Source organism: Oncorhynchus masou, chromosome 9 (assembly GCF_036934945.1).
Source record: "Oncorhynchus masou masou isolate Uvic2021 chromosome 9, UVic_Omas_1.1, whole genome shotgun sequence".
Lineage (NCBI taxonomy): Eukaryota > Metazoa > Chordata > Actinopteri > Salmoniformes > Salmonidae > Oncorhynchus > Oncorhynchus masou.
The window spans coordinates 46,134,412-46,150,068 of record NC_088220.1 but is presented as its reverse complement, the minus strand read 5'-3'; the positions used below and the strand labels follow the sequence as shown (position 1 = coordinate 46,150,068).

The following is a 15,657-nucleotide window of genomic DNA, read 5'->3' as shown; positions in this document are numbered from 1 at the left end:
ACATTTTTATATTACTTTATTCAGTTCAAGATAAAGTACAGCATCACAATTGAGGAGATTTCAATAAAAACCAAAGTGGGGTCTTCATAATATGGGAAACAAGTTTTTATTTATTTATTTAAGAGACCGATGGGAAATGGGGAGGGAGACAATGAGGGAAAGAGTTGACCGTAATTGACCAAATCATTCACACTCCCTCTTCCCATCCTATAAAACATTATGCAACCACCTACACAGAGCCCTGCTATTCTTAGTGCTCCTGTCATTTTAGCTGTAGTGGTCAGCCTTGTTTAACTGACAACCCATGAGGAATGATGCCTTGTCTTTAGAGAACAGAAAACATTGACAAAATAGGACAATCAAGAGTTAAACCTTATGAAAACCAAAAAAAAAGCCTTTGCTCATCAGTAATTGGCACAACAATTAAGAGCAATATAGCAAGAGAGATTGTGGACAAATTCTCCCACTGTTCCTCCCTGCGTCAAACAAACAGACTTGTGGATACCATTTGTCTCTGTGTGCAGTTTGAACGAAGTTGCCAACTAGCGTTAGTTCACTTTGACTCATGAAACTACCTTCATAGTGGACAGACAAAAAAAAAAAAAAAAAAAGAAATGGTATCCTCAAGTTCATCCAACTCCGGGGAAATAGATACAGGGCATCATCGCCAAAATCAAAGTATCCCTTTAAGTCTAGATAGAAATGAGTAACCCACAATGTTCTCGAACAAATTAAACCAGAATTCATTGTAGACACACAGGACAGAAAGAGAAGATGGGGTGCTGCACAACAGCTTTTCTGAATACATGAGAAATGTCCCAGGAGAAGAAGCAGCACATGTAAACAAATCTGTGGGTGCCTTAGCCTTGTGGTTCTTCACAAGCAAATAAAACAGCCTTCCTCACCATCTGCTGCAGCAATAGCATGTGTCTAGCACTTGGACAAGCAACCAAGAGATGGCTTGCGTGTTCTGGGTGCTTCGTACAGAGAAATGTGTCAGCAAAAGGGGCCGTGCTAATAGTAACGTTACAGTCAACGGCTATGTATGTACGGGGAGGGAGGAATGTGTGGGTCAAACCAGAAATGTTACTTATGCACAGTGGTCAGCATACTGTGCTTAAATGCACGTTTCATCACACATGGAGAAGCAAAAGATTTACAGCGAGGGGAAATTAGAAGCCTGCGCTTTTCTTGGACATTTTATTTTCAGAGTAAAAAAAAGAAAAAAAAGAATAGATGTTAATAGACGCCAGTAATTCACCATTTGCTCTTGAACATCAATAAATATATTGTGAAAGGTGTTTTCAATGTCGTGCCATCTTGGGTTTTTGTTTCCTCTGGATAGCCAAGCTTGGGTTGGTTTATGCCAGGGCCAGAACTACGGGGAAAAACACAAAGAATGACAAGATGGACTAACGTTCACATTGGGCAACACATTCAGCAGGGCATAACATTGTACATAATATAGAAACAGCCTAACAAACATGCTTCTTTGACATGTAGCACAAGGACTTACGGCAGCTCTATTAAGGACATTTATCAGCAATGTGCCACCGTGCCAAACTCAACGTGGCCCTATGAGGAGACTTCATAGAAAAAACGGACAGTGTACTATCCTTACCACGTATAGCTTCCTGGGCAAAGTACTTAACATCCATATCGGTGTCTGTGGCTAGTTTCTCCAGGACTGGTTTCACCTCAGTCTGCAGGGCACTGAGAAAAACAAAACTTTTCAGACAAAGCACACATTTTCCCCACACTCCCATGCCATAATAGATTAGCTGAGTGCTAGAATTAAGCATGGACATCTTGGTCATGTTCAGTAGACGCAAAACATTCTGCGACAGAATAAAAAGCGAGCATCCTTACTGGACCAGTTCAAGCAAGAGCCTCCTCTGTTTCAAAATATTTTCTCCAATTTTGTGCCTACTGAGAACAACCCTGATGTAGACTGTGTACAATTCATTGGAGATGGTTGTTCAGGTATGCCTGAACGAGGGCATTGTGGTGGATGAGGAGGACCTACTTGCTGTCCAGGACAGGGCCAATCTTCTGGAGGGACTTGGCCACATTGAAGCGCACATTGGCCACCTGGTCGTTGGACATCTTGAGGACCACGGGCAGCATATGCTTAGTGGTGATGTCCTGGCCACAGGCTTCAGACAGTGACTGGGGTGGACGGCACGGAAACCAACAACGGCATGAACAAATGATTGTTAGTCACTCTGGATAAGTGCATCTGATAAATGCCTAGAATATCAGGATGTAAAATAAGTCATAAAACAGTATGATTTAATTTTAAAACAAATGCTTTTCAAAAATGGCATGGTTTAAATCCATCTCAGGTTTAATGACATGAGCCCTATACTACAAATAATTGTATTGCTGGGGGGGGGGGGGGGCTGTTTGTGCATTGTTGTGCTTTTCAATGCACTAATGATGCGTAATAAAATACCCACTTCTAATATCCTATTTTACACCACAGCCTGCAAAATTTGCAAGATCTTCTTTCCTGTTGAAAAAGTGGAAATGTGGCATTGACTCGCCCATGGATTGATGGTTCAGCGTCAACTCAATGAATAGTTTAGCGTTCAACTACCCATGTGCGACATGCACGTGAAGGTACAAGCCACTTTATTTGGCGGCAGCTACATCATCAATATCCACCTTGGTAATATGGCTAGCTTTATAAAACCCTGAGTAGCTTCCATCTTAGTATAAGCCTATGGTCTGAGGGTTTTGTGTGTGGTATGAAGGTCAGGAGGACTCACATTGATGCAGAAGAGCGTGGTCATCCTGTGCAGGTAGTTGGGGTCGTTGGCCATGCCCAACACCTTGGGCACGATAGTGTTCTGGGCCCACTCGGCTCCAAACTTCTCTACCAGCTTCATCAAGTTACAGGTGGCTGCCTCGCGGATAGCGTATACTGTCGACAACACAAACATGCTTAGAGACCTTGGCCTTTAGAACTAGATAGAAATTAGGACTCGTAGTATATTTGTTGTAGTTGTCAGAAAAAAAAAAGATTGTTTGGTAAATGAAAGCCCTGACACTAATATTAATTGAACCTATTGACTAGCATTTCTCAATTGAAATGGCAATCTAACCAAAAAGAAATGTGTACAAAACTCAAATTACACAGATCAAAGTTAAATTTAGACATCCAAACTCTACAAGAGTAGGCAGTCAGTACAATACCCAGTAAAAACATCAAATACCCAGCCCTCGAAAATTTGCCAGGATTCTTGCTTCTTTTGAGCTCTTTCCATTCCAGTTTGGCAGCCATCTTTGGATTATTGTTAGTTTGTTTGCCTTGTAACAATATTGGCAAAAATCCCATTCGCATGGAAAACATACCCATCAGTAATCATGGCTAAAGAGGCTTGTGACTGCAAAACTACTCAAAACACTCAATTGTGCCCAGAATACAGTGACTTGACATCTGGGTACACACAAGCCTGATAATCGATACTAGCTGTAGGACAAAGAGCGGGAGACCAGAGGGCCTGGGTACAACACATTTCTAAACCACTGAATAACCGAACCCTATTTGGCCCCTAATACAGCCATAAACAAGACTGCTAGAGAACCACATTGGGGTTAGAAGAACCATGCCAATAGCCTGTGGAGCCACAACGAGATATTAAAACCTGTCTTACCAACGTCTTACTAAAACTACATACTGTGTGCTAATCATACTACTTTGAACATACCATTTAGTATAAAATGTATGCGATAGGCCAAAAGAGATGCAATCTTGCTGTTGAAGGCTTTATGTACAGGTTGGCTGATAATGATTCTGAACGGTCAGCTTCTCGTCATTGTTGCTGACTAAAACGGGAATCGTAGGTGGCTCTCGGTCCAGCTCGTTGTGTTGATACCATGTCTTGTTTTAAGGCGTTTTGACAGATGTTATGCAGTACTTCCCCTATATTCAATTAGCATAAATTTGAAAAGCAAACACCCCCCCACCACTCCAAATTTGCCAGGTACTCACTGATATGCATAAAAGGGATATACCTGCAAGAAAGTGGTCAAATACATTATAGTACCAGTCCAAAGTTTGGACACCTACTCAATCAAAGGTTCTTTATTTTTTACTATTTTCTACATTGTAGAATAATAGTGAAGACATTAAAACTATGAAATAACATAATGAATCATGTAGTAACCACCCTCCCCCCCCAAAAAAAGAAGAGAAAGAAAGTGTTGAATAAATCAAAATATATTTTACATTTGAGATTTTTCAAAGTAGCCACCCTTGGCATTCTCTCAACCAGCTTCACCTAACCTAGAATGCTTTTCCAACAATCTTGATGGAGTTCCCACATATGCTGAGCACATGTTGGCTGCTTTTCCTTCACAGCGGACCATCTCAATTGGGTTGAGGTCTTGTGATTGTGCAGGCCGGGTCATCTGATGCAGCACTCCATCACTCTCCTTTTTGGTCAAAGAGCCCTTACACAGCCTGGGGGTGTGTTGGATCATTGCCCTGTTGAAAAACAAATTATTGTCCACTAAGCGCAAACCAGATGGGATGGCATATCGCTTCAGAACGCTATGGTAGCCATGCTGGCTAAATGTGCCTTGAATTCCAAATAAATCATTGACAATGTCACCAGCAAAGCACCCCGACACACCACCTCCATGATTCACGGTGGGAACCACATATGCGGAGATCTGTTCACCGACTCTGCGTCTCACAAAGACACGGCGAATGGAATCAAGAATCTCAAACTTGGACTCATCAGACCAAATGACAGATTTCCACCGGTCTAATGTCCATTGTTTGTGTTTCTTGGCCGAAGCAAGTCTCTTCTTCTTATTGGTGTCCTTTAGAAGTGGTTTGTTTGCAGCAATTAGGCCATGAAGGCCTGATTCACACAGTCTCCTCTGAACAGCTGCTGTTGAGATGTGTCTGTTATTTGAACTCTGAAGCATTTATTTGGTCTGCAATTTCTGAGGCTGGTAACTTATGAACTTATCCTCTGTGGAAGAGGTAACTCTGGGTCTTCCTTTCCTGTGGCGGTCCTCATGAGAGTTATCATAGCACTTGATGTTTTTGCAACTGCACTTCAAAGTTCTTGAAATTTTCCGGATTGACTGACCTTCATGTCTTAAAGTAATGATGGACTGTCATTTCTCTTTGCTTATTTGAACTGTTCTTGCCATAATATGGACACGGTCTTTCATCAAATCTTCTGTATCCCCCCCACCTTGTCACAACACAACCGATTGGCTCAAATGCATTAAGAAGGAATTACAAACTAACAAGGCACGCCTGTTAATTGAAATGCATTCCAGGTGACTACCTCATGAAGCTGGTTGAGAGAATGCCAAGAGTGTGCAAAGCTGTCATCAAGGCAAAGGGTGGCTACTTTGAAGAATCTGAAATATATTTTGAGGAACATTTTCGCGCTTACTACATGATTCCATGCGTGTCATTTCATAGTTGTGATACCTTCACTATTATTCTACAACGTAGAAAATATTAAAAATAAACATCCTTGAATGAGTAGGTGTCAACTTGACTGGTGTGTGTGTGCATTTTTATTTTTCCAGGTAATATACCACATCTATCTGAAATTGGTATTTGAGTAACTCAGTGTTGAACTGCAGAGAATTAGCTTGAAAACAAATAATCTCTGCTGTCAAGAAAGCATAACATGTCAGTCAGCCACCGCTGCTGAAAAAAATTCAAAGGGAAACTCATGTCTAAGTAATATGGCAAACAATAGTTAGCAAGCTAACCAACAACTGTAACAATGTTTGAGACAAGTGCTCATTGTGTAAATGTATTTGTTTCAATAAACATTTGGAGACTAAATACAATTGTCAACAACTACATGTTGTCAACAGTCTAAGCCAGGGTCCCCGCCAGATTTGACCCATAGTTGGGCAAGCAATGGTTGTTGCTAAACGACCAACCCGTCTAAAGAACAATAGAAAAAGGGATCAGGTAAAAAATAAATTCTGCTGACATTTACCCTGCAGAGCGAAAAGACGTAGCCAACAAGGTCTCCATATCACATGCAAATCTAACCAGCGCATTCAAAAGACCAAAAATACATAAACTGCAAGATGTGCCTATTTTCAGAGTGGGGTTGTTACAATACCAACATTTCACTATGCCTGTTCCCGTATTCAATACGTTCTGCACAAAAACCTGTCCCCGATAGTCACATCTCTGCTCAATACAACATTGAATCTAACTTGACAGAAAAGGCTACTGCAGAAAATAGCTGATTTGCTCATATCCAAATGCCTTCCTGTTACGGTATATTACAGTATGGTTTGTATACTAATTGACACCTGATTCTCTATATAGTGCACTACTTTTTATTAGAGCCCTATGGGTATTGGACTCCCGAGAGGCACAGCGGTCTAAGGCCCTGCATCTCAGTGCTAGAGGCGTCACTACAGACCCTGGTTCGATTCCAGGCTGTATCACAACTGACTTGCCTAGTTAAATTGAAAAAAGAAAGTAGTGCACAATATAGGGGATATGGTGCCATTTGGGATGCAGACTATTGCGGTAGTTTACCATTCTATCCAGCTCAGCTACAGAAGGCAGCATGCAATTAAGGAGAGAGAATTTGGCCTCTCCCAGTCTAAGTCACTGGGTTGTCATCAGACCTTTCTCATTGGCACAGCCATGAGGCTTAGAGAGAGCTGCAGCCTGACGCGTCTCCATCTCTGCCCCCCAAACCACATAGGATGCAGGGGAGGAGGGAAGCCGTGAGAGCTTAGAGAGCAGCATGGGACACAATCCATCAGGGACGTGATCCCCACCTCTGTCCAATGGAGGAGGACACTACTGACTAAGCGCACAGAGGACAAATGCATTGAAAAGTGGTGTGTATGGGGGAGGGGTCTTACCGTGGTCAATGAGCCATGCCATGCAGAGGGTGTTCAACTTCTCATCAAAGAACTCCACTCCCTGGAGAAGAGCGATTAGGAGAGAATAGTTTTCTAAACCATTTCCATATCCAAACATTACAGTGCAAGCAACACTTATTGAATTGGGTTCCAATTCAACCAAAAATTGAGTTCTAATCAGAAAGCAAAAATAAAGCTAGCTGAATTACTTTGCATAGCTCTTTTTAACAAATTCATGGATGATATTAGTGACGAGCACTTGCCCACCATAAATTGTGGCACATATGCATGGCACAAGGCAGAAGTAGGCCACAGACAGATGTGTTATTAGGGGGAAAGAAGGATGTGACAGGCAGGTCTTCTGAGGTGGGACTGCAGGGGGCTCTGATCAAAAGTAGTGCACTATATAGGGAAGTCGCTCTGGATAAGAGCGTCTGCTAAATGACTTAAATGTAAATGTAAAAGGGTGCAAGGGCTCTAGTTACAAGTAGAGCACTATGAAGATAATAGGGAGCCATTTGGGGACGCAGCCGATGACGCACCAGCTGTCCGGCCAACAGGGGCATATACTCGATAATTGCCAGGCGGACCCTCCACTTTGCGTCTTCGGCCAGCTCCACGATAGCAGGCAGCAGCGATTGGGAGAGCTGGCGGATGCCGATCACCTCGTTGACACAGTCCAGGTTGGAGATGATGTTGAGGCGCACCTCAGGGCACTGCAGGGCAAGAGAGAGGGATCTCTTGTTTAAGTTGTGGGGACAATTACATTTCATATGTCTGTCTTCCTTTAAGAATTAAAGCCATTTTATTTAAGTGGTCTTAAAAAGTGGCAAAAGTCACTGTGACCGCTATGGCATCCCTATCTGCTTATAATGATGCCAATCTTGGCTTCCAATCTCGACATGACATTAGCAAAAAAGGCTAAACGAATTGCCAAAGACCTTCCGCCAGTCCCTTGATTCCTAGCCTCAGAATGCGCAGACAGATTTCACATCAAGCTTTCTGTGACCCTAATAGGAGACGACAGAGATAGCAGCCAGCTGAGAGACTAAATATATGTAGTAGAAATATTGAAGAATACAGACATATTTTTTTTATATCCGTGAGTCATTTGGGGTGTTTCGCACCTCGGTTGTCCGTTCTGACTGTAATCCTTTATGACATAAACCCTGTCAAGTCAGCTTTGGCTGCGAGGCAACTAGAACATTTTTTAATAGGAAGGCTGTCGGTGCAATTTCCCTCATCTACCAAAACCTTCCACTCTGGTATTAATAAACCACCAGAGATACGTAAATGTGTCGGCTAATGCCGACATCTTACTTCAACAGGATTTTAGCTGCGATACATGTTACATTTAGGAAGGATATGTCAGAAAGAAACCACACGTCACTGAAAACCGCATCAAATAGCCTAGCACCACTAGAACAAATGTCACCAGGGAAAAATGTTAAAACCCTATAAGGGTCATCCCTAGGTTTTTACTCTGGTAGGGAGCCAGCCAGGTACATGTGTAACTGAACAAGGTCAATAGCATTAGAGGATATTAAAGAGGGTGATCAGATCAGACTAGACACGGGAGACATTTCTCCAAGTCCAGGCAGTCCCCCCCACCCTCAACCATTTTGTACTTAATGAATAGAACGAGTAGGAGCAGTAGTGACTGGTGTTACCTCATCCTTGAGCTGGGCCAGGAACAGAGGCAGCAGGTGCTCCACTGTGTTGTCTTTGCCCAGGATGGTGGACAGGCCCATGATGACAGAGGCCAGGGCAGACTTCACGTGCTGGCTGGTGTCAGACACCAGTTCCTGTCAGAGGAGAAAGAGTCAGACATTGCAGTGCACAGTGACAGCAAATATGGTATTTTCAAATAGAGGGGAAGAAACTAGCCTCTGTGTTGAAATGAATCATCAGTTAATGCAAGCTGACCCGGCACAGAGTTGTCCTGTGTGGCTCAGTTGCTTGAGTATGACACTTGCAACACCAGTAGGAAAATGTATGAACTCCAGTAAGTCGCTCTGGATAAGAGCATCTGCTAAATAACTCAAATGTAAACACATTTTTTTGATTGGTTGGGGATGTTCATGGAAGAGACGTTTCGCCAAAAAATATATTTTCTAAATAAAAGGGTGTCATTTAAACTTGAGAACCAACCAGTGAGCTCTTACACTTCGACAGAATAGGAATGATGGTGGTTTGGAAGTAATTTCGAATACAACAGTGCCCCCTGCTGTCCAAAGGCGAATACTGAGCGCAACTCCTCATCTTGCCATAGACCCCAACCTACAAAAGCATAATATCCTCATGGCTCACATATAGAAAGTACAGTCAAAAACAACCAGTTCCTCAGTTTAACAGCTCAGTAGATACTAATGCTAAAAATTGATTTGTGGGTGTAAAAATATCTGCTACTTCCGCATTTGCACATCTGAACACAAGAAAATGATTGACATGCGTTATTGTTGAGACTTCAGAACACAACAGCTTTTATTTTTTAGATAAGTGATTTTTTTTGGCCCCTTCGTGAATCATGGGTGAGTGAGAAATTGACAGGTCAAAGAAACCTGCATACGTAAGTGAGCAGAATAAAAAAGGGATAAAAGTGAAGTGACTTTTTCTTTTCTTTTTACCTTGACACAGGACAAAATGTGAGTCATGATGATGGTCTCTCTGCTGTCTTCTGGAAGGTTCTCGCAAAACTCTGAGGACAGAAATGGTGATTGTAAATACCGTGGTCTATTAGATGGTAAAAGATTCTCATTCAAACCATTATTTCAACATAGGCTTTTTGACTGGCAGAGAGCATCCAGACACTCACCCTTGATCTTTTTGGCGGCAGCGGATCGGACCTCAGCCTCGCAGTCCTTGAGCAGATTCTGGAAGGCTGGGACGAGGTCGTTCTTGGTGATCTCTGGGCCCACCGCTTTCTGGAGCTGTGGAGTCAGTGACAAGGCATTTAATACCCACCACTAAACCTTTGCGTGAGACTCCATAACCAACACACTTGACTGATGGGATTCAAATTGGGAACGCACAGGCTACAAAATCCATGGTAGCAAAGGGGAAAGTGCACAACAATTTGCCATTGCCAGGCTTTAATTTGTGTGGATGTTTCCTGCCAACTGTTAAATTGGTTGAGGGAACGTCTACCACAAACTATGGGCAAGGCAATTAACATCCAGCAGAGCTCTCCATCTACAGCTCTGACAATCCCCCTTTTAACCCTGCTCTTATTTGCTGATCAACACACTAATCTAATGGGATTTGGGGTTGGGAACATATGCTACCAAAGTTTATGGTGGCAAGGGAGAAAGTGGTAGAAGTCCTTTCAGTAAGTGTGGTGCACAAAAAAAACATATGCTGAGCTTTAATTTGTGAGAGGTTGCCTGAAAGCTTTTATATTGATTGACTGAACTTATATAACATTATGGAAGTGGCAATATGGCCCATTTTATACTAAATGACAAGAGAAGGTCATATGGGTTAGAAATCAACGGATTAGTGTGGTGAATGTAAGTGGTAAAGAAAACAAAAAGAACGTTCTACGCTGAGGGACTATGAACATTACAGGCCCCATAAATGTCCACTACTCTCCCTTGGATTGTAATTACTTAAATTCAATACAGTAATCCCACTGAAAATATAACTCTTCCTAGACAAACATTTGAGCAATTGCATCTTCCAAATCTCTCAATTTAGCACGTTTACTGATAGGCAGTTTTAAAGTGACCATATGTGAAGCACTGAATATCACACCCCCATTACATCTGTTCCAGGTTCAGTAAAGGAGAAAATATTTTTTATCCATTATGGCTACATGCAACACATCAATGTTTCCACATGCTCACCTCAGAGAACTTGTCAGCCACCATGTAGCGGACCCTCCAGGACTTATCCTCGGCGGCCTGGCGCAAGGTGGGCATCACCAGGGTCTCCAGGTCCTCCTGGGGCAGCAGCGAGGCGATGCTCACACAAGCTTCCACGGCCAGCAGGCGCACTGAGTCCTACAGGCGGGGGGGGCATGGGATTATTGCTGATTCTGTACCAATTTAATAAAATACTGTCGCAACACTATAGAAATGCATAGAGGGAACACGCGATTCCCCCACGGGTCGGTTGTCATGGTGTAACTGCTGAGGTGTTGGGTTAACAATAGCTAGACCCAGTTTTGAGTCCCAGTTGGGGCAACCTACTGAAGTCGCTGAAATATGACTGTTCTAAGCCCATTCAATATTCATCCATCCCCATTCAAAAACATCTCATTTGTATGGCCATGTTAATTCCACTGGCACAAGCCAGTCGATTTTAGCAAACGGCTGGAAGAATTCCACGCACTTCTCACCGCAATGCTACAGGACACCCCGTGTGCGTGTTTTCAGTACATGCATGTACCTGCTCATCAGAGGCCAGTGCAGTGAAGAGGGAGATTATGTCACTCTTGACATAGTCCAGCTCCAGAACCTTGGCGAATTCCCCAAGCTTGGAGGCTGCAGCGCGGCGCACCATGGGAGTGTCATCTGAGCACAGAGTGCGGAAATGCCTGTGGAGAGAACACCCCGCCAACCGTCAGACCATAAATCCATTGGATTGGCTCTACAGAAGAGTGTAGTTAATCATCCCAATTTGATGGACTTTGGGCCTGCAAGGCTAGTATGTGACTACCGAAGGTGGGTGCATTGGACGCCTGATATGAGAAAGTAATGTCCGCACCTCTAATATTTCAATCCCATTGGGATCTTAGTTAATCAGGTCTAAGCTATATCCCGCCTGATATAGCTACTCACTGGCGTATTTCAGCCTTGACAGTGCTAGACACGCGGGGGTAGCAGACGCTGAACAGGCCACAGGCGGAGGTGCGGGAGGTGAACCAGTCACCACTGGCCAGCCTCTTCACCAGAGGCTCAAAGTGCACCTCCAGGTCCACAGGAGAGTGCTCCTGGGAGATCTTACGCAGAGACTCTACTGCCTTGTCTCGCACAACCGTTTCCTCCACGGTAGCCAGGCTCTCCAGCGGCGGCTGCGAAGAAAGACACAGGGACATAAATGTGTGTATGTTTAGCTGACTGGATAAGTAAAAAAAAATAAAGTGTTGTCAGGTCTGTTGAATATCTGTATGCATTATATGCTCACTGACAGATTTTGTTTGCAACAGATACGTACCAGCAGACAGTGAACATATTCAGGGCCTCCCACCAGCATGGTGAAGTTGCCCAGCTGCTCAGCCAAGGCAAGAAGCACCTCATCCTCATCATAGATGGTGTCTACAAGAGGTCAGGTGTGAAACATAATTAAGGGGAGGGCAACAACTCATGTTTGCTGTAACTTGGGTATTAATTTTAGGACATGCATTTGGAAAGTATTCAGACCTTCCCTTTTTTCACATTTTGTTACAGCCTTATTCTAAAATGGATTAACTTGTGTTTTTCAATCCACACACAATACCCCATAATGACAAAGCAAAAAAATAGGTTGAGAAATATTTGGAAGTTCATAAAAATGAAATATCACTTTCACATAACTATTCAGATCCTTTACTCGGTACTTTGTTGAAGCACCTTTGGCAGCGATTAGAGGCTAGATTATTCTTGGGAATGATGCTACAAGCTTGGCACACCTGTATTTTGGGAGTTCCTCCCATTCCTCCCACTCTGCAGATCCTTTCAAGATGTTAGGTTGGTTGGGGAGCGTCACTGCAAGGGTTCAAGTCTGAGCTCTGGCTGGGCCACTCAAGGACATTCAGAGACTTATCCCGAAGCCAATCTTGCATTGTCTTGGCTGTGTGTTTAGGGTTGTTGTCCTGTTCATCAAGGATCACTCTGTACTTTGCTCCGTTTATCTTTCCCTCGATCCTGACTGGTCTCCCAGTCCATTCCGCTAAAAAACATCCCCACATGATGCTGCCACCACCATGCTTCACTGTAGGGATGGTGTCATGTTTACTCCAGACATGACAATTGGCACCTTGACACAAACCAGTCTTGGTTTCATCAGACCAGAGAATCTTATTTTGACAAACTCCATGCGGGCTATCATGTGCCTTTTACTGAGAAGTGGCTTACGCCCTGGCCACTATCCTAAAGGCCTGATTGGTAGAGTGCTGCAGAGATGGTGGTCCTTCTGGATGGTTCTCCCATCTCCACAGAGGAGCTCTAGCAGAGTGACCATCGGGTTCTTGGTCATCTCCCTGACCAAGGCCCTTCTCCCCCGATTGCCCAATTTGGCTGGGTGGCCAGCTCTAGGAAGAGTATTGGTGTTTCCAAACGTATTTCATTTAATAATGACGGAGGCCACTGTGTTTTTTGGGACCTTCAATGCTGCAGAAATGTTCTGGTACCTTTCCCCAGATCTGTGCCTCAACACAATCCTGTCTCAGAGTTCTATGGACAATTCTGTCAACCTGAAGGCTTGGTTTTTACTCTGGCATGCACTGTGGGACCTTAAACAGGTGTGTGCCTCCTCAAATCTTTTTCAATCAATTAACCATAGGTGGACTCCAATCAAGTTGTAGAAACAGCTCAAAGATGATCAATGGAAACATGATGCACCTGAGCTCAATTTCTAGTCTCAGAGAAAGGGGTCTGAATACTTGTGAATAAAGGTATTTATTTTACATTTTCAAACATCTCTAAAAACCTGTTTTCGCTTTGTCATTATAGGGTATGGGGTGTAAAATTGATGAGGAACATTATGTATTTAATCCATTTTAGAATATGGCTGTAACATAAAATGTGGAAAAAGTCAAGGGGTCTGAATACTTTGAATGCACTGTACCTGTGAGGAAGGGGAGGAGTTCAGTGCGGGTCCTCTCCACTCCCAGGGCCAGTGCGATGGTAGACAGCTTCTTGATGCTGTTCAGTCGCAGCTTGGAAAGTAGACAATACCAGGTAATGTTTTTACATGAAACTTACAAGAGATCCCACCATTATATATAAAACCATCTTAGCGTTTCAGTAAGGCCAACTAAAAATACTATTTCAGACGTGGACATATTCCCATGTAGATGCCTTCCTATGAACATACAACCTTTAACTAGAGTATAGAAAATCAGTGTTTTGGAAAGAGACACCAAAGCAAGATGCAGATATAGTACATAACAAATCATGTCAGTCGTTACCTAGATAACTAGTTTGTTACAATAATGATAGTCACAACCATTACCAGGGTGGAGCTGGATGACCGACGGGTACAAGGAAGGAAGCTATGTGGTTAACGTTAGCAGCTATAGACATGAGTTTACAGTAAAGTTGTGTGAAGTGTACATTTTGATATTTCAGTAACAAAATAAAGTAGCTAGGTGCCTCTGCAAGTTAACATGCGAATTTGACCACCTAGTTAGATTACGTTTATGAACTAGTTAAGGTAGTTAGCTGCTAACTAGCATAGTGATACAGTAGCCCAGCAAACTAACGTTAGCTAACGTTAACCAAGTGACCTAACACCAGTTAGTTATACACGGCAGTAACTAAATACGACATGTAGCTATTCCGGTTGATATTTATCACACCAAGAAACACGCTAACGTTAGCTATCTAGTTAGCCAGACTGGGTGCGCCAGGCAGACTTCACGAACAGGCCAAGGCAAGGGGCCTCGGGATGTAAGGTACGGTTAGCTAGCTATCCTATTTGAAATTGGACATGTTTAGGCAAAACAAACAACACCAATATAATACCTCGTATAAACAGAGCATATGTGATTACCTGCACATCCTCATTACGAAGCTCGTCAATGAGCACGGCGATGGGGTAGAGAGAATCATCTCCATCAGCTCCTGCCATTTTAGATTTGTGTTGCAGTAAGCCAAAAGCGAATCACTAGGACTCTCCTTTCTCTACGGCGTTTTATGGTTGTCACTAGTTACCACAGTCACTAAGTAATAAACCCCGCCCATTTCTACCATTTATCTCCTTAAATCTGGTTTTAAACCAGACCCCAACTTTAAGGCTAACCCTAACCTTAGATTAAGAGCAAAATATTTGCTTTTTTTTACGATATAACCAATTTTGACTGTGGTAACTAATGGAAACCGACTTTTATTTCTGGAAGGCGCGAGAGTATGATACCGGTAGTTGATGTTCTCGCTGGATTTGAAAGTTCACCAAAAAGGCCCCAGAGCTTGTGTAGGGATCTGAGAATAATGATCTAATACTCAACAAAACGTAAACTAAAAAATACCAACAAAATGCTCAGTCTTATTAAAATATAAGACTGGGCATTTTGTTGGGTTTTTTAGGTTACGCATTATTGAGTATATTCAGAGTGAACAAGAGAGTGGTCCGAAATCTGTTTGTCTTTTTCGCTTACCAAGCTAGGAGTATTTGTAAGGAGGTCAATGAGCGAGTCTTGAATATATCCCCACAGCGGGTGTCACAATACCCATAACACCTAGCGGTCAAATAAGGAAATGGTTCTTTTCCACCATACATTTTTACCAGAGGGGATTTTAGAAACACTTAAAATAATGGCTGTATTTCGTGTAGGATAACCATGTAAGTGTGACTTTTATCAATAATTCAGCTCCATTTAATCTCAGATTCGAAAATGCAAATTAGCATTAAAGTAGACATGCAAAACTATAAATCCATGCAAGCCTCTGCACGTCATGTGTAGTTGACAACTTTACTAATAGGTATTGTGTAAATGTAAAACTTGCCAAAGACAGTTCATCCCATTTAAATACATTTAGCCAATTTATGAATTACTGCATTTAGCAAACATTAGATAGTTAATCCAGAGATTCTTAGCTTTTCCTCAATTTGGCAGTATCGTCCAGATCATGGCAT

General features: G+C 42.7%; 1 protein-coding gene across 1 annotated transcript; it reads right to left on the bottom strand.

The window, feature by feature from the left end:
- LOC135546047 (serine/threonine-protein phosphatase 2A 65 kDa regulatory subunit A beta isoform) lies at window positions 1-14,712 on the bottom strand. Its single transcript, XM_064974146.1, has 15 exons — window positions 14,575-14,712; window positions 13,648-13,738; window positions 12,037-12,137; window positions 11,661-11,893; window positions 11,269-11,416; window positions 10,725-10,880; window positions 9,695-9,809; window positions 9,507-9,577; window positions 8,550-8,684; window positions 7,422-7,595; window positions 6,880-6,940; window positions 2,772-2,926; window positions 2,027-2,169; window positions 1,622-1,713; window positions 1-1,378 (listed from the first exon to the last, which is right to left on the bottom strand). The coding sequence occupies exons 1-15, from the start codon at window positions 14,650-14,652 to the stop codon at window positions 1,362-1,364; spliced, it is 1,770 nt and encodes a 589-aa protein (XP_064830218.1). The 5' UTR covers window positions 14,653-14,712; the 3' UTR covers window positions 1-1,361.
- Window positions 14,713-15,657: the final 945 nt, after the last annotated feature.

Bases quoted from the DNA above. Each gene is read 5' to 3' on its own strand.
- LOC135546047 (XM_064974146.1), bottom strand. From the start codon at position 14,652: ATGGCAGGAGCTGATGGAGATGATTCTCTCTACCCCATCGCCGTGCTC. The intron at 7,596-8,549 runs GTAACACCAGTC...CTTGCCCTGCAG, and splicing joins TGGCCCAGCTCAAGGATGAG to TGCCCTGAGGTGCGCCTCAA. The intron at 2,170-2,771 runs GTGAGTCCTCCT...CGTCCACCCCAG, and splicing joins CCACGCTCTTCTGCATCAAT to TCACTGTCTGAAGCCTGTGG.